At 50.7% G+C, this 23883-nt stretch overlaps 1 protein-coding gene across 1 annotated transcript in view; it reads left to right on the top strand.

Annotated features, from left to right (window-relative positions):
• Positions 1-23883, top strand: part of LOC142301609 (regenerating islet-derived protein 4-like) — a 65648-nt gene that overhangs the window by 26586 nt on the left and 15179 nt on the right. The window contains exons 3-5 of the mRNA XM_075342638.1: positions 1896-1990; positions 2081-2218; positions 18438-18552. Of these exons, the coding sequence (XP_075198753.1) occupies positions 1896-1990; positions 2081-2218; positions 18438-18552 (348 nt within the window). The remainder of the gene's footprint in view (positions 1-1895; positions 1991-2080; positions 2219-18437; positions 18553-23883) is intronic.

Raw genomic sequence — 23883 nt, 5'->3', positions numbered from 1 at the left:
AGGGCCTACGGACCCCGACCAGGCTTGGAGTCGCCGTAAAACCGGTCAAATCCATTAGCGAAGGGAACCTCCTGGGTTTCCCAGCAGTCAAGACCCGATAGAAGGCAACAGCTCACACCGTGAAGGGAAATACAGTCACCGCCAAGGCTACAATTTCCAGGGCCAGAGCCTGCGGGCAAAAGGGGCTCCCTCAGCATCCATCTAAGTTGGGGAGCGGGTTACCGGTGGGAAGCCATCAGTACCAAGAACATACTAAAGGTGCAGGGAAAGACAGTTACCGCTAACCTACCCGGAGCAGAAACCACCGCAGCCGTCAGTGGGAACCATCCATCCAGCCGTGTGTTTTACCAAGGACTTTGCATTCATCATTAGCTGAGTGAGTACCAATGTGCCGAGCGGCACCGCGCTGCCCCCCGCGACCCTGCACCTCACCAGGTCCCGTAACCCACCTGCCACACATCCCTCCCTCACCGGGCCCCGGGACAACCAACCCCCTACCCACGGTGGGGAAAACAACAACTGCGCTGCTCCCTGTCATCGCTCCCGGGATCCCCGTCCAGATGCAGCGGTGGTGTCACAGCCTCACCACAACCATGGGTGGCGTCACGGACAATAAATCCCCAAAACCATTCACCTTTTCATTCACGGGCGAGGAGCGCCGCTCGAGTCCCCGGGATCCGGCCCACCGCTCGAGCCACCGAGCAGCAAGCAAGCAGCAGCGCCGGACCCGAGCAGTGGGTGAGCGCAGCGTCCTCCTCCCCCGCCCGCGACATATGGCTTCGGGCAGGGTGTGCGACACCATATTTTTCAGGTTGGTGTCCATCTCTTCTCTGCCAGTCCCTGCCCTGGACACAGTGGACAAACACATAACACCAGAGAACTCTTTGCAAACCAAAAGTTAAACAGTTCATTCTTTCCACACAGTTACTGTGGTTTTTAAGGTACTCTCACTCAACCTATCCCTGTTACCGTGGATCTAGTCCTCAAGCAGCCAGGCACCTGTGTCTATGTTCCCCCATGCATCTTCATACCGCTGTCCGCTTCTGGGCCTCGATGGCTGTCACATGAAGTCGCATGACTTCTCTGAGCCCGCCAGGGGAAGAAGCGGCTCCAGACCTTTAAGAGGTTCCCTGACTGGCTCCTGACACCGTGCCAGGTCCTTACTCCTAGAACCCTTCTGCAGAACTCCCCTCCCAAGGCCCGTATCTAAAACCAACCCATTGGTGATCTGTCATTCCTCCCTATTTTATCTAACATCTAATCAACCAGTGCTCTTGCCGGACCACTAGGAGGCACCGGCTGCTACACAGTATCAGCTCTGCTATACTGGGGACCCGCACTTCACTAGCAGCAATAGTAGTCATCAAATACATTAACAGAATGTTTGGTACTTAAAACAAATTATCTTTACAACACAGACAAATAGCTTTTTTTTACATGTTTCCTTTAAAGGGAATCTATCAGCAGGTTTTCGCTATCTAAGCTGAAGACAGCACGCTACAAGGGTTAAAGCAAAGAATTCAGGGATGCCTGTCTTGTCAAGGTTCGATCTGTTGTTTTCCTGGAATGTTTGTTTAAGCAGCAGGACAAAAGCAGAACTTATAATTGCTCAGACTACAATGTCACGTGTACACCAGTTCGGCACCCACTCTTCTCTGATGGACACCTTACTGTCATTGTACAGTCTCTATAGAGAGCCTCGTGTGGACGGGAAAGCTCTCTCAGTTTTGCTACATGCTACATCTAAAAATTCAGATTATGTCAGAACGGCTGCACCCAGTAATCTAAGTGATACATTGTTGGATTCAGGATCTCTTTGCCTGCATCATGCTGCTCTGAGATGAGGTAGCAAAAACCTGGTGACAGATTCCCTTTAACGTTAATATTTTCTACAGGGGCACCTCGCTCATCATGTTTTCCTGGATGGTTTTTCTACAAATCTCACTGTTATGGATACTTCCGATTCGGACTGCCTTGGTCTGAGGCTGAGGTGAGAAAACAGAGCAGGATACCTGCACTAATTACAAAAATATTGCATTTTATCTATATATTAATGACCCCTAACCTTCATTTCTTGCAGTTTGAGTGTGTTAGCTATGGACATGGTGCACATCTGGCTTCAATCATAGATGACACAGAAGCATACATTATTGCAAGTCATGTGGCCGCTTACTCCCTAAATGTAGATGTCTGGATTGGACTTCATGACCCTCAGCAGGTAAAAGCAGTCACAAAAATGTACATATTGATTGAGCTAAGTGTCCAGGGGTGGCCTCTGATATAGGAGAGATCATGTCGTTATGAAATAAATTGTTATATGCACTGAGAAACGCTAGTGAGATTATAGGAGTAAAATACCTGGACCCCTATCATATATAAAACTGCACTGTTAAAAAGAAATAAATTTAGGGTTAGTATTACACTATGAAACAAATACTATACATAACAGAGCAGCATAATGTGGAGACACAGACCCTGAGTGTCACTTCCTGGGCTGCTTAGCGTAATTTTGATAAAATCACTGATTTATCAGCAGATTAACAATAGAGGACTACTAAATCGGCTGTCAGGTAGCAAAGCATATTCATGAGTTCTGTATAACCCCATCTCCACCATTGATTGGCATGTGGCGCACCTGACCTGGTCAGGCACCACTGAGTACTGCACCCATGCTGGGGACAGTGCAACACAGGTAATCCAGAAGGCTGACCGAGGTGTGACTACACAGGCGCATAGTGATCAGGTCTCACACATGTACCTTTGAGAGGACCCCTGGGGATCCCAGGAGGGGGCAAAGCCTTCACCTCCACTGGAATAGTGGAGGGGGTAAAGCCTCCATCTCCACTCAAGGGGTGTGGTGGAGAGCCTGGTTGCTAGGTGGCGTAGGCAAGAACAGGAGAGGAGGAGCAGTGAGCCGGTTCAGTGTGCAGTTCAGGGGGAGCAGACGTCAGGAGCAGACCCCTGGGGCTGTTGCAGTCTGACAGCGTCCGCGCAGTGGCTACCGACGGGGGAGAACGGTCACCTAGTAGTGCTACCCGAAATCCATCTTCAGCTAAAGAGAGAGCAACGGAGTGGGAAGTAAGGAGACTGCTAGGGAGTTACCAGGCCCAAACGGGTAGTAGGTCCCAGTGCAGGGATAGATCCACCTTTCCTTGCCAAACCTGCTTGAGGGGGCACTTCACACCCCCAAGAACACACTACAGAGTCCGCAGCCACGTAGCCACAGTTAGGGCCCATAGTTCACAGGAGGCAAGCAGCCGGAGTGTCCTGGTCCAGGCTACAAGCAAACGGGCCAAACGAAGGGGAGAGAGGCATCAGCAACTTCCCTGGGTGACCCCCATAGGGACTAAAAGTCGGGGTTACCCCAAAACGCAAAAGGGCTAAGGAAGGCGAGTCGGTAGTCACCCTCATCAGTCAGCCTGAAGGACACCTGGTTCCAGCCTGGTTCATCCCAGCTACGCCCGGGTTACTCACTCTGCCACCTTCCGTGAGTAAAACCCCTGAAAGACATTCTGTTTGTGTGGAGTTATTCTGCGCCTTGTGGTTCTACACACCTACACAGGGCCCTGGGGCTTGCCTCACTCTCAGGAGGCTATTACAACCGACTGCACCCACCATCAGCCCCAGGCATCCCTTAATCTGCAGTGGCGGTCCCCACTGACCGCAATTCTGAGAGTGGCGTCACGACAAATAGAAGATTTCCTACCGGTGACAGGATCCAGCTGCGTGGAGTCCCTGAAGGTAATGCACCGACACAACACCTGTGGGGCTTCACATCTGGCGTCACGAACAGGATAAGGACTAGACCTGTTCAGACAGGTGACCATGTGCCTGGGCGGTCCGCTTGAAAAATTGGAAGCGCCGCCATATTGCCACCATGAAAAGCGCGCTGAAAAACAACAGCAGCCCGCGCTGGAAGAAGTTACCGCCCACGAAGAGGTGTGGCTACCCAGAGATCCCCTGCAGAGTCCTGACCTCGCAAGTGAAGAGAGCGGAGGCGTTCAGAGACGTCGGGACAGAAAGGGAGCCAGAAGCCTGCTGTTAGAGGAAATGGCGTCTGGATGCAGAGACCCTGAGCCAGGCTCCACTGCCTGGTGGGCCCGAGAGCTTGCTCAGTGCTGCAACCAACTAGAAACCAGGGTTCTACGGCAGCTCAGCGAGGGACGCAAGGAGCTCCTGGGGATGGCTACGGCGGTTCAGGCCTATGAGGAGAGGGCCACGCGACGAGTGCCAGACCGAGCGGCGACGACTCAGACCCCGATGCTGCTACCGATGGGTGAGTCCAGTGTTGCCCCTGCCAGCACGAGTGCCCCGACCCCTGCTGCCACGCCCGTAGTCCCCGAAGAGGCGCCCGCCGCGGCGACGCTGAACCAGGCCGCAGCCACGCCAGGTGCGGCCCGCCCAGCCCAGGCCGCCACAGCGATGCCCTGCCCGGCCCGCCGAGACCCCACCGCAGCAGCAACGCTCGTCCGCGCCGCAAGTGAGGTGCTGAACCAGGCCGCAGCCACGTCTGGTGCGGCCCGCCAAGCCCAGGCCGCGACAGCGACGCCGATCCAGGCCGCCGCAGCGATGCCCTGCCCGGCCCGCCAAGAACCGGCCATAGTAGCGATGCCCGCTAAGACGCCAGCTGCAACAGCGACGCTGATCCAGGCCGCCGCCATGCCAGGCGCGGCCCGCCAAGACCAGGCCGCCGCCATGCCAGGCGCGGCCCGCCAAGACAAGATTGTATCACCATTTACCCCGGCCTGCCAGGCCAGAGCAGACACCGCTCCCCAGTCCAAGGAGGTCCCTGCTAGGAAGTCTACGCTGGGGGAGGACCCCGAATACCAGAAGCTGAAGGCTGACCTAGAGGCCCAGTTCCCAAAGGAGATGGTGGACCGGTATCTGCTCCCTCCACATACCCCTCAGAAGACTCTAGAGATGTCCACGCCAAAAAGTCCACCGCCCGGGCCAGCTGATGAACACTCATCCCCAGCGCTGCCACCAAAGGAGTGCTCAGAAGAACTAAGGGGGAGAGGAGGCCAGGAAGCTGAGGAGCTGACCCCGGAGCCATCAGCAGTGGATCCATGCCCAGAGCCAGAGATGTTGCCATATTCTCGCTGGGATGAAGAGGAAGATTTGTCCAGCAACCTCACCTGGGAGCCTGCCAGCAGTGAAGCAGCCACCCAGCAGAATCAAGCCCGCAAAACACGGCGCCGCAGTAGAACCAAGTTTTCCCCTGCACCGCAGTCTCCAGAGAATAAAGATGAAGTCACGGCCAGAGACTTGGAGGAGAAACGGTTTCTGAGAAGAGCCAAATCCCAGGTTAGAGGTCCACTTTGTCGTGGTGTAGTCGAAGACTTCAGTTTGAAGAGTGGATATGGTTTTATAGTAGCTCCTGGTATGAAAGAAGGCATTTTTGTTAACAGAAGAGACGTTAGAGCTCATTTGCCCAGAGGACATCCAGGCAGAAATCTGCGAACAGGAGACTCAGTGGAATTTACCATGCACCAGGGAGAAAGAGGCTGGTATGCATTGGATGTTACACCATGTACCAGAAAGCCTTACAGCAGTCCTGCAAAAGAAACAGACACAGAAGAAGACGGAGATAGAGAAAGGAAAGATAAAGAACCCACTGATGAGACCACCACGGACGATGAAAGAGATCGAGAAACCAACAGGTGCCGCAGCCCTACAGGCCCAAGCCCTGGTATGGAGGAGTAGAGGAAAGTAAAGAAAGTACAACAAGTTACTGTTTTGACCAGTTTGAAGTTTTTGCAACGTTTACGAGTTTAAGCAATGTGCCCACATAAACTAATGTGAGAAATGAACCTTAAGGCTATGAACTGGCTATAGCCACAAACTCTCGTAGTGTAAATAGTTACACCAGAGGGTACCACCACCAGAGCCAGCCTGTTTAGGGGCCTGGCTCGTCTGCAACCAGGGAGCACGTCCGTTATGGGGCCTTGGCTCACCTGCAACCAGAGAGCATGCCTGTTTATGGGGCCTGGCTCTCCACCACAAAGAGGGTACCGGGTCAGCACCAACTGTGGAGGCCGCCTCTGCATCCTGCCAGAAGAGGCTGAAGGCGCGGATCCACCAGGCCAGGTATACCCTGAAAAACCACCAGACCCTGGAAGCCGCCTCTACATCCTGCCAGAAGTGGCTGAAGGCGCGGCCAACGGGAGAGGAAGATTGGAGGAAAGGTCTGGGAAGTGGATGGCCCAGACCTGGTTACCAAAAGAAACCGGTGACCTGCCTCCTGAGAGGGTTTTGGGTGGGTTAACGGACTTGTGGGTGGAGGGTGGTGATGTATGGTACCTGGTGGTTTTAAAAATGTTTTACCATGTTTTAATGTTTTATGCATTTTAAAATGTTGTCTTGCAGCTCGAGGACGTGCTGGTGATAACTAAGGGGGAATGTGGCGCCCCTGACCTGGTCAGGCACCACTGAGTACTGCACCCATGCTGGGGACAGTGCAACACAGGTAATCCAGAAGGCTGACCGAGGTGTGACTACACAGGCGCATAGTGATCAGGTCTCACACATGTACCTTTGAGAGGACCCCTGGGGATCCCAGGAGGGGGCAAAGCCTTCACCTCCACTGGAATAGTGGAGGGGGTAAAGCCTCCATCTCCACTCAAGGGGTGTGGTGGAGAGCCTGGTTGCTAGGTGGCGTAGGCAAGAACAGGAGAGGAGGAGCAGTGAGCTGGTTCAGTGTGCAGTTCAGGGGGAGCAGACGTCAGGAGCAGACCCCTGGGGCTGTTGCAGTCTGACAGCGTCCGCGCAGTGGCTACCGACGGGGGAGAACGGTCACCTAGTAGTGCTACCCGAAATCCATCTTCAGCTAAAGAGAGAGCAACGGAGTGGGAAGTAAGGAGACTGCTAGGGAGTTACCAGGCCCAAACGGGTAGTAGGTCCCAGTGCAGGGATAGATCCACCTTTCCTTGCCAAACCTGCTTGAGGGGGCACTTCACACCCCCAAGAACACACTACAGAGTCCGCAGCCACGTAGCCACAGTTAGGGCCCATAGTTCACAGGAGGCAAGCAGCCGGAGTGTCCTGGTCCAGGCTACAAGCAAACGGGCCAAACGAAGGGGAGAGAGGCATCAGCAACTTCCCTGGGTGACCCCCATAGGGACTAAAAGTCGGGGTTACCCCAAAACGCAAAAGGGCTAAGGAAGGCGAGTCGGTAGTCACCCTCATCAGTCAGCCTGAAGGACACCTGGTTCCAGCCTGGTTCATCCCAGCTACGCCCGGGTTACTCACTCTGCCACCTTCCGTGAGTAAAACCCCTGAAAGACATTCTGTTTGTGTGGAGTTATTCTGCGCCTTGTGGTTCTACACACCTACACAGGGCCCTGGGGCTTGCCTCACTCTCAGGAGGCTATTACAACCGACTGCACCCACCATCAGCCCCAGGCATCCCTTAATCTGAAGTGCCGGTCCCCACTGACCGCAATTCTGAGAGTGGCGTCACGACAAATAGAAGATTTCCTACCGGTGACAGGATCCAGCTGCGTGGAGTCCCTGAAGGTAATGCACCGACACAACACCTGTGGGGCTTCACAGGCAGATTTCTGTGTACACGGGATATGGGCAGAAAACTGCCAATTAGTGTTGTGGGCGGGGCTATACAGAGCTCAGCATTCAGAGAACAGCTAGATCTGCATCAGATAAATCAGGGATTTTATGAAAGCTGCAGCAAGCCGTCCAGTAAGTAAGTGGTGACACATTGCTGAAATCAGGGTATTTGCCCCCATATTATGTTACTCTCAGATTATACTCACAGCAGAAAAGAGGGCAACAAGTCCAGTTAGCCCAGGCCAACACATCTAATGCACAAACAGGATGCAGACAAACCTCTCAACATGATGGACACTTCACAGGTGCAAGGTAAATTGCACACTAGTGGCGCGCATAGGGCACTGTTCACACTTGTATGCGCATGGTGTCCAGCCAGCAACCTATTACCACGCCCTTACTATTAGATTAGGCAGGTTACTCGGACACTACTCACTGCAGCACGCAAGGGACAGAGATTCCACTATGCACGGCCGTATTAAGAGGCTGCATCCTGTTTGTGCATTAGATGTGTTGGCCTGGGCTAACTGGACTGGTTGCCCTATTTTTTGCTGTGAGTATATTTAATAATACATTTTTGGGGGAGTTTTTATCTCCTCTTTTTGTTGCTATTTTTGATACTCTCAGATTAGGTGGCAAAAACCTGGTGACAGATTCCCTTTAATAGGACAAATGTAAGTTACACAAACTGTAATCCTGCACTGATTTATAAGCAAGGATTCTACTCTGATATGAAGTATTCCATTTACTTTTTGTGGTTGTTGGGGAACAAGGGTGCCAGTAGCCCCATCTTAAGAATAAAGGAGACGTAGGTTTCCTCTACAATCACATACCGGTTAAAAGATGTTCGTTGTAGTGAGCATTAAAATTGCAATAGATCACTTAAAAATGACACTGTAACAACAAGATTATCAAATATATTTAAGAAATTCATATTTGAAACTACTTAAACAGAACAATATAGATTGCCTGTATCCTATAAAACTCATTTGCATTAAAATAAAAAAAGTCAACTGTAATAACTCAAAACTACAACTTGGTGTTTACTCTGATAATCTTTTTTTAAGGGAAGCCATCATCAGAAATGTATCTATTGTGTAAATCAAGTGTTTGTGTAAAAATTATTTTTTTTTAACTATTTTTGTCTTTTTCTCATATCACAATTTTTATTAAAAATAAAAATGAGAAATGTTGAAATGTTCTCACTAGCAACTGAGACTTTTAGACTCTAATTTACTGTTGTTTCTAAAAGTGCTATTGTTTTAAATTTCCCCCCAGATGTCAGTAACAAGCCATTCAATCCACACAGGCAAAGAAATGACACAGGGAAAAATATTGAACACATGGAGAGGTGCAAAAAAGCTATGGAAAGTTATGATGACGCGCCCACGGGGTCGGGGGTTACTCGTCGCCGGGCCACAGTGCTTCTCTTGAGATGCCGCGGTATCCTCACCCGGTTTCGTGACCCCGGGTGTCAATAAAAGGCTGGGGATGGGGATGTTGGGGGTAGTTGTTCATGACGCCACCTGTGGAGTGCGGCCAATTTTAACCGCCGCTTCGGGGCTTTTCTGCTGGTGCAGATGACAACGCAGCTCGGATGGTTCAGCTCTCCACAGGCAGAGCTATGCCCCAGGAAGGATGGTGGGAGTAGTAGTCTCTCAGGTGCGGATAGCGTTGCGGCGCGATGGTAAGGGCGCCGGCAGTAATGGGACGACACAGGCAGTGAAGTTCAAGGTCTTTTACTCACTGGTCGCACATAGCCGTTGGAGCATCGGGCTACGCTGTGATAGGCTTCAGCCGATCCCGGATACTTCGGAGGTCGCGGCCGGTGTTTTTCCTTCTGTGCGTCACCTTTCGACGGTTTCCCTCCACCCCAGCTCCTGGGCCATGGAACGGGTCACGGGTGCCTACTGCACTCCCCGCGAACCCTGAGATCCCCTTTCTTTCCTAAGAATCCGGGTCGAGCATCTGCCTCTTTTTCCAAGAACACATCTCCAAAGTCTTTGTGGTAGCCCAGTAGACTCACCAGACTAGCGGAGAAAACCAGCACAGAACTAAAGGCCACTTTACACACAGAGATAAATCTTTGGCAGATCTGTGGTTGCAGTGAAATCATGGACATATTGTTCCATTTGTACACAGCCACAAACCTGGCACTGATTGTCCACAATTTCACTGCAACCACAGATCTGCAGCAGATTTATCTCTGTGTGTAAAGGGGCCTTTAGACACTGGGGATCAACTTAACAATATCTTTCTGACACCAATCAATAACAGGAGTGTGAATACGCAGCCATGGAAATCCCAATACCAACCCCGCAGGTAAGTTATTCAAGGCAGGATTTGGATTAGAGTGAAGTGTTCCAACTCCAAGTATGAATTCCACAATTACCAGCTGTAAAAGGTTCTAAAGTAACGGTGTTATGACAATAGTAACAATTTGAATGGGTCCTTCCAACCTAACTGTCCCTAATCTTATTCCAAATCCTAATCCAAAACCAGTCCTGAATCAATGAAGTTGGCTGCAGACCTACAATCAATGAAAGCAAAGGCTGATAATGTAATGACTGATCTTGAAAAAGTAATTCCAAGTTCCAGCAGTACTTTATGTGTGGAATAAAAAGGTACCCGGAAATCTTGACATTCTGTCGCGGGCGGAGGAGGACGCGCTGCGCTTCACCCACTGCTCAGGTCCGGCTCTGCTGCGTCCTGCTTGCCCGCTGCTCGGTGGTAGCTCAAGCGGCGTGCCGGATCCCGGGGCCTCGAGCGGCGCTCCTCGCCCATGAGTGAAAAAGGGGGAATTTGATTGTGGGGGATTGGATATTGTCCGTGACGCCACCCACGGTTGTGGTGAGGTTGGTGACACCACCGCTGCTCTGGACGGGGATCCCGGGAGCGGTGACAGGGAGCAGCTTTGATGTTAGTTCTCCCCTCCGTAGGTAGGGGGGTTGGTTGTCCCGGGGCCCGGTGATGGAGTAGGGATGGATGGCAGGCGGGTTACGGGGCCTGGTGAGGTGCAGGGTCGCGGGGGCAGTGCTGTGTCGCACGGCACGGTGGTACTCACTCAGCCAATGATGAGGACACAGTTCTCGGTAAAACACACGGCTGGATGGACGGGTCCCACAGACGGCTGCGGTGTTGTTTCTCCCGGCAGGTTGATGGTGACTGCCTTTCCCTGCACCTATGTAGTGTAACGGTTCCAATGGGTTCCCACCAGTAACCCGCTCCCCAGCTTGGATGGGTGCTGGAGGAGCCCCTTTTGCCCGCAGGCTCTGGCCCTGGGAACTGTAGCCTTGGCAGTGGCTGTGTTTCCCTCTCACGGTTGGACTGTTGCCTTCTGTCGGGACTTGGCTGCTGGGAAACCCAGGAGGTCCCCTTCGCTAATGGATTTGACAAATTCATGGCGACTCCTAGCCTTGTCAGGGTCCGTAAGCCCCTGCCGGATGGTGCTGGCTTCTCTTTGCGTACCGGTCCGGTACCGCCGGGCCACCGCCCGTCCACGGTCCTTACGGTCTGCTCCAATCGGCCTCTCCTGCAGACGGTCACCACTGTCTGCCAACCTTGCTGCTCCGTCCGGGCCACACACCCGGACCAACTTCAGTCTGCTCTACTACCACTTCACTCCTCTCACTTTCTCCTCCACAACTAATCTGCCCTGTTTTCCCGCCTCCAGGACTGTGAACTCCTCGGTGGGCGGGGCCAACCGCCTGGCCCACCCCCTGGTGTGGACATCAGCCCCTGAAGGAAGGCAACAAGGGTTTTGTGTTTGACTTTGGTGTGCCTGACCGGGAGTGTGGGGTGTGTTGGTGTTGTTCTGTGATGACCTGGCTTGTCCAGGGCGCCACATTCCCCCTTAGTAAAATGCAGACCGTCCGCGGGCTGCCCGTCCATCACCGGTTTTATTTTCACAAACTGAAAAAGATAAACGGTAAAACACATAATACAAGCATATTAACTTCTTCCCACATCGGGAGGCATTCTTACTTAAACGTTGCAAACGGTAACGGCTTCCGCTCTCTCCCACCTAAGTAACCTGGCCCTGATGCTGCCCCTAAGCAAATGGGCAGCACCCCTTGACCCCAGTCCTGCACCAGTTACCCGAGCGGGTTTTGTCCTTTTCAGGAGACCCGCGTCCATGGGGACCCCTGAACCCCTCCAGAGGATCGCCACCGGTTCCGGTGGTGGCTGGGCCCCAGCCTACTCCACTGTGGGCCCTTCCTCCAATCTGCCTCTCCGGAGGCGGTCACGGAAACAAGCCAACAAAAGATTTTATTTACAAGCCACAAGTTTGTGGTTGCCCTGCTAGTTCTTGGGCTTGTCCGTAGTAGTTCCTACGCATAATTTGTGAAAAGGGGTCCCAACGGGGACCAGTTGCTGGCAACGACCGGTTCAAATCAGGTTTCAATCAGGTAACTTCTCCGGTAATCATTCACTTATCTTTCAAAGAAACTTTAAACGGTACTTTCAACACACACAGACACAGTTTCCCCACCTCTAAATAGTAGTTTCCCTGTACCTAAGTGGGGGTCTACCTAGGTACTGCACCCTCCGCCGAGTGTCCCATTCAGTTGTTGAAGGGAGTGCTTCCGGGGCTTCCAACCCCATGTCCAGATCCACCGGTAGCCGGCCGGGGCGAGCCCTCATCAGGTATGCTGGGGTGCATTTCGTTGAGCTGGAGGGGATATTGTTGTACATATCGACCAGGTCAGGTAGCTTCTCCGGCCACAGGTTCCGCTCTTCTAGCGGCAGCGTCTTCAGGAGGCCCAGGACCAGGTGGTTCATCTTTTCACACATGCCGTTGGTTTGGGCGTGGTAAGGCGTGGTCCGGATCTTCTTGCAGCCGTACAACTGGCAAAATTCTTGGAATACCTCCGCTTCAAAGGCCGTGCCTTGGTCAGTAAGCACCTTCTCAGGGTATCCATGTGGTCGGCAGAAATAAGCCTGGAACGCTCTAATGGCGGTGCGGCCGGTTAGGTCTTTGATTGGGACAACCACCATGAACCTTGAATAGTGGTCTACAATGGTTAGAGCGTAGGTGTACCCATTTCGGCTGGGGGTGAGCTTTTCATGGTCCAGGGCAACCAGCTCCAGCGGTTGATGTGTAACGATCGGGTGTAGGGGCGCCTTCTGGCTGGCCTCGTCTTTCCTTCTCAGCGGGCAAGGGCCACATTCTCGGCACCAGGCCTCTACAGATTCCCGCATTCCGCTCCAATAGAACCGCTCCCTCAACAGCATCTCTAGTTTCTCCATCCGAAGTGTCCAGCACCATCATGGTATGCTTGCAAGACGGTGGGCACGTTAGCTTGGGGAATCACCAACTGGCGGATCTTCTCATGGGTCTTTGGGTTAATCAGCTCACGATACAACTTTCCCTGGTGTAGGTACAGCCGGGTCCGTTCTTGCCACAGGCGTTGGGCTTCGGCCGGAGCGGCAGGGTCTATCCCAGCAGCGCCTTATTCCACCAGGATCTTGACTAGGCGGACAGCGGGCGCCTGGTCTTGAGCTTCCTGCCACTCCTGACTGGGCAGCGGGTCCAGGTTCACCCGTTGTTGATGGACATGCACCTTCTCAGTTGGCGGCTGGTGAAATGCAGGCAACTCAATCTCTTCGAGGTCGTCATCCTCGCACCCTTCTCCTGACAGGTTTGGAATCCGAGAGAGTGCATCAGCATTAACGTTGGCACGGCCGGCCCTGTATTTGATGGTGAAATCGTAGTTGGCTAGCCTGGCCACCCACCGCTGTTCCAACGCGCCCAGCTTGGCTGTGTCCAGGTGGGTCAGCGGATTGTTATCCGTGAAAGCAGTGAATTTCACTGCTGCCAGGTAATGGCGGAACCGCTCGGTGATAGCCCACACCAGTGCCAGGAGCTCAAGCTTGAAAGAGCTGTAGTTCTCAGGGTTCCTTTCAGTCGGTCGGAGCTTTCGGCTAGCATAAGCAATCACTTTTTCCTTCCCGTCTTGGACCTGGGATAGGACTGCCCCCAAGCCCACATTGCTGGCATCGGTGTAGAGGATGAATGGGTGGCTGTAATCAGGGTACGCTAGGATCTCCTCTCCGGTCAAGGCCGCTTTCAGCTGGCGGAAGGATTCCTCATGCCTCTCTTCCCCCACCAGTGGGGCTCCGAGGAGTCTACCACCTTTGGTCTGTCCCACGAGGAGGTCTTGCATGGCGGCAGCCATCTTCGTGTACCCCTTGATGAAGCGACGGTAGTACTCCACCAGACCCAGAAACTGCCTTACTTCCCTCACTGTGGTTGGTCTCGGCCAGTCTTGGATGGCAGTGATCTTCTCGGGGTCGGGGGCGACACCTTCTGCACCCACCACATGCCCAAGGTACTGCACTCTGGGTTTCAGCAGATGACACTTGGAGGGCTTCAACTTCATCCCGTATTTGACAAGGGACGCGAACACCTCGGCTAGGTGCTCCAGGTGGGCTTCATATGTCTGGGAGTACACGATCACATCATCCAGGTACAACAGGACGGTCTCGAAATTTAGATGCCCCAGACAGCATTCCATCAGCCGTTGGAAGGTTCCAGGGGCGTTGCACAGCCCGAACAGCATACTGTTGAATTCACAGAGTCCCATAGGGGTGGTGAAGGCAGTTTTCTCTCGGTCTTCGGGCGCCACTGCCACTTGCCAGTAACCGCTGGTGAGGTCAAGGGTAGAGAAGTAGTTTGCGGTTCTCAGTGCGGCCAAGGACTCTTCAATATGGGGCAGAGGGTAAGCATCTTTATGCGTTATCTGGTTAATCTTCCAGTAATCCACACACATCCGCATGGTGCCGTCCTTCTTCTTAACCAGTACCAACGGGGCGGCCCAGGGACTACAGCTGTCCCTGATAACCCCTGCCTCCCTCATGTTCCTCAACATGTCCTTGGCACATTGGTAGTGTGCAGGGGGAATAGGCCTGTACCTCTCTTTGATAGGGGGTGTTCGCCGGTGGGGATATGGTGTTGGACCCCTTTAATCTGCCCAAAGTCTAGGGGATGTTTGCTAAAAACACGCTCGTACTCCCGTACCACCCGGTATACCCCTTCTTTGTGATGTGTAGGGGTATTGTCAGTGCCTACGTGTAGCTGTCGGTACCACTCGTCTAACTCCCCTTGGGGTGGGTGAGTGCTGGCAGTAGGTGGTGAGGTTGGGGGAACTGCCTCGCGGATGGTATGGGGATCCAGAGTGAGCAACTTGGCAAGTGTAGCGTACCGGGGAAGCCTGACTTCTTCCTCCCCACAGTTCAGCACCCTCACGGGCACTCTCCCTTTCTTTACGTCTACCACTCCCCGGGCGGCCATTACTGTGGGCCAGTGTTCAGAGTGCATGGGCTCTATCATGGCAGGGTAGTCACGCCCCTGGGGCCCTACCGCGGCCCTACACCAAATAATCATCTCGCTCCTGGGAGGTACAATCAAAGGGGCAACATCCATCACTCTCACCCCACCAATCTCTCCTCCTGTCGAGTTCACATGCTGGCGGTACATCAAGGCTCGGATCTCACGCTGCACAGCTCTCTGTCGACTCCCTGCCACCGTGGCGGCCAGCTGCTGCAGTAGGATCAGCACGTTACTCATACAGTGCTCCATCACATTAGTGCACTCACACAGTGCGCCACAATTCACCTAGACTTAAACGATTCCCAATGGCTTGCTTGCTTGCTTGAGGGCATATCGGGCAGTCTTGAGAAAATGCCCAGCGCGACCTCAGTAAAGGCAGAGTACAAGATTGGCCTCCCCCAAGGAACAGGGTGGCGTATCCAAAGCCAGAGCATCCTTAAGTTTATCCGAAAAACCAATGTGAAACTGACATCTGAATGCTGCACAATTCCACAGAACCTCGGTGGACCATTGCCAGAACTCTGTACTAAAGTGCTCAGTGAACACAATCACAATTGTCTGTATCCTGAGAACATAATTCTGAGAACATAATAGGGATACAGACAATACTGACACATGGAGAAAATAAAATCAATATTTTATTGAATACTTAAGAAATATATAAAAAGCAAGGAATCAAAACCCAATGTAAGGGACAATTGCACAGGCTAGATTTAAATAACAATAACAATGATATCTGTGAAGAATATCAGAAATAGGTGTGTGGCACCCCAGTAGTCATGGTAGCCATAGTAGCATTGTTCTCTTCACCTGGAGGACAGTGCTATGCCTGGAAGCAGTGGGGAAGATCTAAATGTCAGGTACCATTGTACACAACACTTCCTCACTCAGACCAGAAGGGGGAGCTCAAGTCATGGTTGGGACGAGCCTCTCCTGTGCACTCTGGGATGGGAAGGGGTTAGGGGTGCTTCACACACAGCGAGCTCGCTGCCGAGATCGCTGCTGAGTCACGCTTTTTGTGACGCAGCAGTGACCTCATTAGCGATCTCGCTGTGTGTGACACTGAGCAGCGATCTGGCCCCTGCTGCGAGATCGCTGCTCGTTACACACAGCCCTGGTTCGTTTTCTTCAAAGGCGCTCTGCCACTGTGACACACAGATCGCTGTGTGTGACAGTGAGAGAGCGACGAAATGAAGTGAGCAGGGAGCAGGAGCCGGCATCTGGCAGCTGCGGTAAGCTGTAACCAAGATAAACATCGGGTAACCAAGGTGGTTACCCGATATTTACCTTAGTTACCAGCCTCCGCAGCTCTCACGCTGCCTGTGCTGCCGGCTCCGGCTCTCTGCACATGTAGCTGCTGTACACATCGGGTTAATTAACCCGATGTGTACTGTAGCTAGGAGAGCAAGGAGCCAGCGCTAAGCAGTGTGCGCGGCTCCCTGATCTCTGCACATGTAGCTGCATTACACATCGGGTTAATTAACCCAATGTGTACTGTAGCTAGGAGAGCAAGGAGCCAGCGCTAAGCTAAGCGGTGTGCGCTGGTAACTAATGTAAACATCGGGTAACCATACCCGATGTTTACCTTAGTTACCAGTGTCCGCAGCTTCCAGACGCCGGCTCCGTGCAAGCGCAGCGTCGCTTGCACGTCGCTGCTGGCTGGGGGCTGGTCACTGGTCGCTGGTGAGATCTGCCTATTTGACAGCTCACCAGCGACCATGTAGCGATGCAGCAGCGATCCTGACCAGGTCAGATCGCTGGTCGGATTGCTGCTGCATCGCTAAAGTGTGAAGGTACCCTTAGGCTATGTGCCCACGTTGCGGAAAATGCGCGGATTTTGCCGCGGATTTCTCGCGGAAAAGCCGCGGATTTTCCAGAAATCTGCAGCACAGCTACTCCCCAGCCATTTCTATGGCATTTGGGAAATGCTGTGCCCACGCTGCAGACTTTTCCGCAGCGGAAATCGTGAGGATTTTCGTGTGGAAAAATCTGCAGCATGTCAATTATTATTGCGGATTTTCGTGCGGATTTTACTTATTCAATTGAATTAAAAAAAACGCAAAATCCGCAATAAAATCCGAGTCAAATCCGCGTCAAAGCCGCATCAAATCCGCACCTATGAAAAGGTGCGGATTCCGGGGGAAAGCTGCGGATTTTGATGCAGAAAAATCCGCAGATACAGAGTCCCGTGGGCACATAGCCTTAGTCAGAAAAACAGAAAGTGAAACCTCAGAACCCTGGAGGAGAGGAAAGAGGCTGGTCGCTGTTAGAAAGCTGTCAACCGAGCGCATTGCACAGGACACGGAGTCCTAGATTACTGGGTACTAAAGGCTCAGTAGTAAAACCCAGAGGGCAGGAGATTCCATGTTTCCTGCTCCACCAACGAAGCCCTAAGGCGAAGTAGCAAAATAGAGCCCAGGGCCGTGGAGGAACATGCAGGCCCCATACCCGGCGTGTGCTGCCCGTCACAAAGGGACATAGCACTAAGCAACCAAGAACCGGCGTCCCAAAGTAGCTTCAATCCACAGGGATCCGACATCCAAAGCGCATAAGGGAAGGCATCCAACGTACCTGACAAAGAGATATTCCTCCCTGCTACAGGTTGACCAGGCCACAGTAACCTCGGGACTACAACCTCTTACCAGTAAAGGTAAAAGGAAACTACCAATCTGTGTCGTCTGGTTACTGTTGGTGCCCTCAGGCCTGCAGTAAATACTACAGTAATTACCTGGTGGTTATGAACACATTGAGGATGAAAATGTAGAATTTGTGAAAATGACAAGAGGTGGAGAGAACAACTTTTGGTGTTTCACCTTTACATAGGAACTTGGAAACCAAGGTAAGTAGACTAGTCTGTGTTGACAGTAAGCTCCACAGTGTGGGTGCTTCCTAAAAGGGGGGGTGAAACCTACCAGTACTGGTCTTTTAAGTGCCTGTGTATTTGCTTTTGGAGGCCTGATAGATTAGCAATATTTAGGAAAATGTCCTAACAATAATTAGTAAATTGAAATTAGTATTAACAGATAAACCACAGGAATACGAATGTTACCGGTGGTGATAAGAAAAAATTATCAAAAGACCAGTACTGGTAGATCAGCTGATCGTTCACAATAGCCGGCCGCCGGTAAAACAGTAAAAAGAAAAAAAACAACGGAACGGTTTTTTGCAGCATCAGTCACATCAGTTGTGCCACTATCTGCAACGCATCCGTTGCATCAGTCACACAACTGATTGTGGCTGATGCAAAACAACGGAAGTGTGAACTTAGCCTAATGCGATCACAGGGACCCAATCGCTGCCATTGCAACCCTGGGTCCTCACCATGACGACCCTGTGTTGCTGAGCTACAGAGAGCCTCACACACCATGCTGTATGAATGGTGTGTGAAACGAGCTGTCAGGGCTGCGAGTGCAGCACTGACAGATATAATCCACTGCACTGGATTATAGAAACGTAGAAAAACATTTCTCTAAATGAAACATACATTCTGTTTGCTTGTATACTTGTTGATTTGTCATATTTACTTTAATTGCTGTCATAGAACCGTCGCTGGAAATGGAATGATGGATCAATGTATAACTATCGTGCGTGGAAGGGTGGAGAGCCCAATAACCTGAATAACGCTGAGTACTGTGGAGAATTGACCATAGAAACAAGTAAGTAATATTGATTGCAGAACAATGGCTGCAATGTCCAATAGAATTTGCTGCAGAGTCCTTGAGAACCCAAGCGGAAAAAAAAATTAACTTTAAAACACCTGATACATATTACAGCACACCAAGTACCAAACAAAGGTGAATTATAAGAATACAAAAAGCAATTTATGTAGGAAGTCTGATCATGGAACAAATAGAAATACAAGGTGACCATAAAATAACCTAAGGTGTTTGGAGCCGTGTGCAGACTGACCAAGTGGACAGAATTGGTTGAAAATTGGTATCTATGCTATTCAAGGCATGGGGAAACGGACGGCATCTTAAAAAAAATTATACCAAAACTCCCCACCAGGTGAAAAAGTGGCGCTGTACAGTGAACACGCCTTGCAACTCAGTCTGCAAGATGTCTGTCTCTTTGCCGGATCGTGTGTTGTTAGTGCGGTTGTTTTATGACAATGCCAAGAATGCTACAGCAGCACTCAGCGCCTTTCATCGTTTGAAAGACCTTCACATACGTAGCGGTCCAATGGCTGTCAATTCGCTGAGACAGTTGATGACGCGTTCTGCGGCAACAGAGTTACTGACTGTTCAGTCAGGGTGCGGGCGTTAACCGGTAAGCAGAGAGGTAGTGGAGGACATTACCACTGCTGTTGTGGAACAGGGCATGAACAACCCTGCCGGGAACAGCAGTGCACACAGTGTTTCCAGGCAATTAGGGCTCCCATACAGCACAGTGTGGAAAGTTCTCTGAAAGGTCTAACTGGCATACCCATACAAAATTAGCCATCATCAACAACTTCTTCCTTGTGACAATGATACCCACATGACATTTGCATTAATGTTTCTGGCGAGAGTGGAAGTGGATGGCAATTGGTCATGGAATGTTCTGTGGTGTGACGAAGCGCATTTTTACCTGAATGGAACGGTGAACACACAAAACTGTCGCATATGGGCTACCGAAAAGCTGCATGCGGTGGAGGGGGATCCGATGCATTCACCAAAGGTAACTGTTTGGTGTGGCTTCACCTCATCATTCTTCCTCTAACCGTTCTTTCACAAAGAAATGAGGCCAATTGGGGTTGCTACCTGTTCCATGACAGCAGTGGCAGTGTCTTCAGACGACCACCTTCATGCATGATGCAGCACCTCCTCACATCACAAATCGTGTGAAGAATGTTCTGTGGGCACATTTTTCCAATGACAGGATGTTCCCTATCCCATAGCCACCGCATTCGCCCAATCTCAATCCTTGTGATTTCTGGTTGTGGAGACACTTTAAAGAGCGTGTTTATCGGGGAAATGTCGACACCCTAGCTAACCTCAAAGACCTCATCATTTTGGAAGTGCACAGCATCCCACCAGACATGTTACACGCAAGCGTCGAGCATGTTCTGCATAGGATGAACAAGATCACCATGCATGATGGCGGCCATATTGAACAGTTATGCTAGTCTGTGGAATAATTGTCACATCTTCAATTATTGGCACACGGTTTTTGGGGTGCCTTCCATTTCCCAATGCCTTGAATAGCATACATACAGTACCAATTTTCAGCCAATTATGTCCACTGTGTCAGTCTGCACATGGCTCCAAACATCTTAGGTTATTTTATGGCCATCTTGTATATAATAAAAAATGATTCCATGACTTCAAATGAAGTTTTCAAAATAAACTGAAAGATTTAGTGAAAAATAAATTGTAGGCATATAACTAGAGATGAGTGAAATGTTATAAAGTCAAATTTGCCAGCTTTGCCAAACTTTAACAAAATATTTTGATTCGCTGTAAATATACTGCAAAGCCTCAAATTCCCTGGAAAATAAGTTTATAACAAGTGGGTCAAAAGAACAACAGTATGCAGCATGGTCATAGTATGCAGTATGGTGGTAAAATTGGACTATTCAAGCACCACTTTTTTTTTATTTCCCACCTGGAGTGGTGCATTAAATCCAAGTCCCCTGCCTCCTGTTTTATACTCACCCTCCGGCAATTTCATCAAGTGCCGCTGCTTCTGTCGGTCTTCGGCGATTTGTGACCTGTCGGCAGCTCCAGTGTTTCATGGAGCATGGCAAAAATCACAACTTAATATGTGACGCCCCTGGACTATCAGGTCGTCACAGGGTATTGCACAATCTGCCCTCTCGTGCAGTATCCACCTCCTTCTTGGTTTTGGGTCCCTAACTATATGGTGTTGCCTACATCAGCTAATCAAACCCTAGATACACTCTGCACCACACCCACCAAACGCACCAGTGGACGGCTTCAGTGGAATAGACCTGGGGGGTTGGGGAGGGGAGGTCAGGAGTGTCAGGAGAAAGTTGAGTCTGGAAGTGAAAGAGAGAGGAGGTCAGGAGTAGGACTCCTAGGAAGCAATCTAGGCGGCAGACGGTGGTCTGGGCCTAGAGGAGCTGTCCTCTTCTTCGATACATTTTAAAAAATAAACAATTCCTCTCACCTGTCCTTGCAACCACGATTGTGGCTTAAGAACCCGGTGGTTCTCTATCCCTAACACATTTCAGCTGAATGTCTGCCCGAGGATTTGTGCATTTTTTTGTTTTTTGATTTGCAAAGAAATCCTTTTTTAATTTGAGCCTTTTTTAAGTCTTATTTTCATTTATTTTTTTTATTTTATTTTTTTTTAATATTCGCCATTGTTGGCCTGCGTTTTGACTTTCAAATGTTTGGAGATGCTTCATAATTTGTGACCCCAAAAAAGATAGTTATTGATTTTGCACAAAATTCACTAGCCACACATGCCATTTTGAAGAATTTCATAAAAAAAAGTCAAAGAACACCACAAGAGCAAAAAAAAGGGATTAAAAAAAATCTACAACTGATGCTTTGGGCTTTTAATATCTATGTAAAATTGCCATTTAGTGATCATCTCTTGAGAATCCATTGATGAGCAAACCTTTGAAGGGTCGGTTCGCCAAACCCAACAGAACAAACGCTACGTTCGCCGAACCAAACTCCGAACCTTTTCAAACCCCATTGAACTCAATGGGAGGCCAAATGTAAGGCAAAGTAAACACCTTAAGGGGGTGTCGAAAAGCTTCCAAAACAGCAAAAATACGTTTTACAGTGCAGCACCATTGTTTTGGCATAGCCATATGCTTTCTAGCCTATTGACATAAGAAATATAGAGGTGGATGAGAGACAGGTTTGGTGTTGGTGCTGCCATACCCCTGCCAGTACAGACAAGACAACTTGGAGACCCATCTTGATTTTTAAAAGCATTTCATTCAGACAGCAGGACAGTGGCATCAGTTGACCGTCCCCCTCCCCCACCGTTCCCATATTCCCATAGTGTGTTTGCACAGCAGGGATGTATGATCCATGCAACACACAGGATGTGGCCTGGCATTTCTATTTTAAAAAGTGAGCACACAGCGACTGTGCCTTTTGCAGCAGCACATACAGGCCAGAACAGTGTTCTAGAAATGTCTCTACAACCAAGTTGAGCACATGAGCCATGCAATGCCCATGTGGTCACCCAGGTGTAGTGCCGCCACCAGGTTTGCACCGTTATCACACACAGCTTTCCCTGGCTCCAGGTTCAGTGGAGAGAGCCATTGATCAAGCTTGGCCTGGATAGTGGTCCACAACTCTGCAGCTGTGTGACTGCTTTCTCCAATGCATATTAATATAAGCACTGCCTGATTGGGTTGACATGCACACAGGATGTGGCCTGGCATTTTCATTTTAAAAATCAAGAGATGCATGAGTGACAGACGTAGACCTCTTGCTCCCAGAACCCTGGCACCACAGAAAAAAGACAATTTAGAGACCCTACTTGGAGTCTCCACATTTCCAAAAATGAAGGTCAGGCAACAGGAAAAGTGGCAACAATTGGCACAGACTACAAATAGTCAAACAAAGTAACATGGATGCTTGGGACCGGCCCTGTAACAAGGCCTGAACCAACATTTCTACCTTCACCAGAGACAGCAAGATGGCAGACAGACGTAGGCCTCTTGCTCTCAGAACCCTGGCACTATAGAAAAAAGTCAATTTAGAGACCCTGCTTGGAGTCTCCACATTTCCAAAAATTAAGGTCAGGCAACAGGAAAAGTGGCAACAAATGGCACAGACTACAAATAGTCAACAAAGCAACATGGATGCTTGGGACTGGCCCTGTAACAAGGCCTGAACCAGCATTTCTACCTTCACCAGAGACAGCAAGATGACAGACAGGCGTAGAACTCTTGCTCCCAAAACCCTGGCACTACACCATCACCTAGTCTGCACAGTCTGGGACTGGAGTGGCAAAGTTATTGGATATCCATGACTTGTTCATCTTTATGAAAGTTAGGTGGTGTACACTTTCCGGGGACAGCCGGATGCACTTATCCGTCAATATACCGCCAGCAGCGCTGAAGACGCATTCTGAGAGAACGCTGGCTGCCGGGCAAGCCAAAATTTGCAAGGCGTTACTTGCAAGCTAAGGCCACTCTTCTATTTTTGAAAAGCAAAATACAAAAAGGTCCAATACACCCTTATGGCATCGATATTGAGCTCTAGATATTCCTGCACCATCCTCTCCAGTCGTTCACTATGTGTCAGACTTAAGGCTGCTTTATACCAGACAATCTATCGTGCGATAGATCGTCGGGGTTACGGTTTTTGTGACGCACATCTGGCATTGCTGGCGATGCCAGCCTGTGTGACACCTCCTAGCGACGCAGTATCGCTCACAAATCGTGAGTCGTGTACTGCTCGCTAGGTTCCATAATATCGTTTAATTTAGTTGTTCATCGTTTCCGGGGTAGCACACGTCGCTCCGTGTGACACCCCGGGAACGATGAACAGCAGCTCACCTGCGTCACGTGGCCGCCGCCGGCTATGTGAAGGAAGGAGGTGGGCAGGATGTTTACGTCCCGCTCATCTCCACCCCTCCGCTTCCATTGGCCGGCGGCCGTGTGAGGTCGCTGTGACGCCGAATGTCCCTCCCACTCCAGGAAGTGGACTTTCGCCGCCCACAGCGTGGTCACACGAGAGGCAAGTACGTGTGATGGGGGTTACTGACTTTGTGCGACATGGGCAGCGATATGCCCGTGACGCAAAAAGGACGGGGGCGGGTACGATCGATTGTGAAATTGCACAATCGGTTGTACCGTGTAATGCAGCCTTTATACTCTGTTCTGATGGTGCATGCAATGGTCTAAAAAATATGAGCCAAACCTCACAGAAATTGCTTCTGCCACTTGAACTGCTGCTGCTAATGTTTCTGTGTTGACGACGCAACGTTCCCATGGTTGGAATTCTAGAACTGCGATGCATGCGGTGTGCCTTACTGCTGTTTTGTGGAAAACTATTGTTAATATGGTCTAA

The sequence above is a fragment of the Anomaloglossus baeobatrachus genome, chromosome 4 (assembly GCF_048569485.1).
Source record: "Anomaloglossus baeobatrachus isolate aAnoBae1 chromosome 4, aAnoBae1.hap1, whole genome shotgun sequence".
NCBI classification, from domain to species: domain Eukaryota; kingdom Metazoa; phylum Chordata; class Amphibia; order Anura; family Aromobatidae; genus Anomaloglossus; species Anomaloglossus baeobatrachus.
The sequence above is the reverse complement of the archived record's forward strand: the minus strand, read 5'-3'. Positions and strand labels throughout refer to the sequence as shown.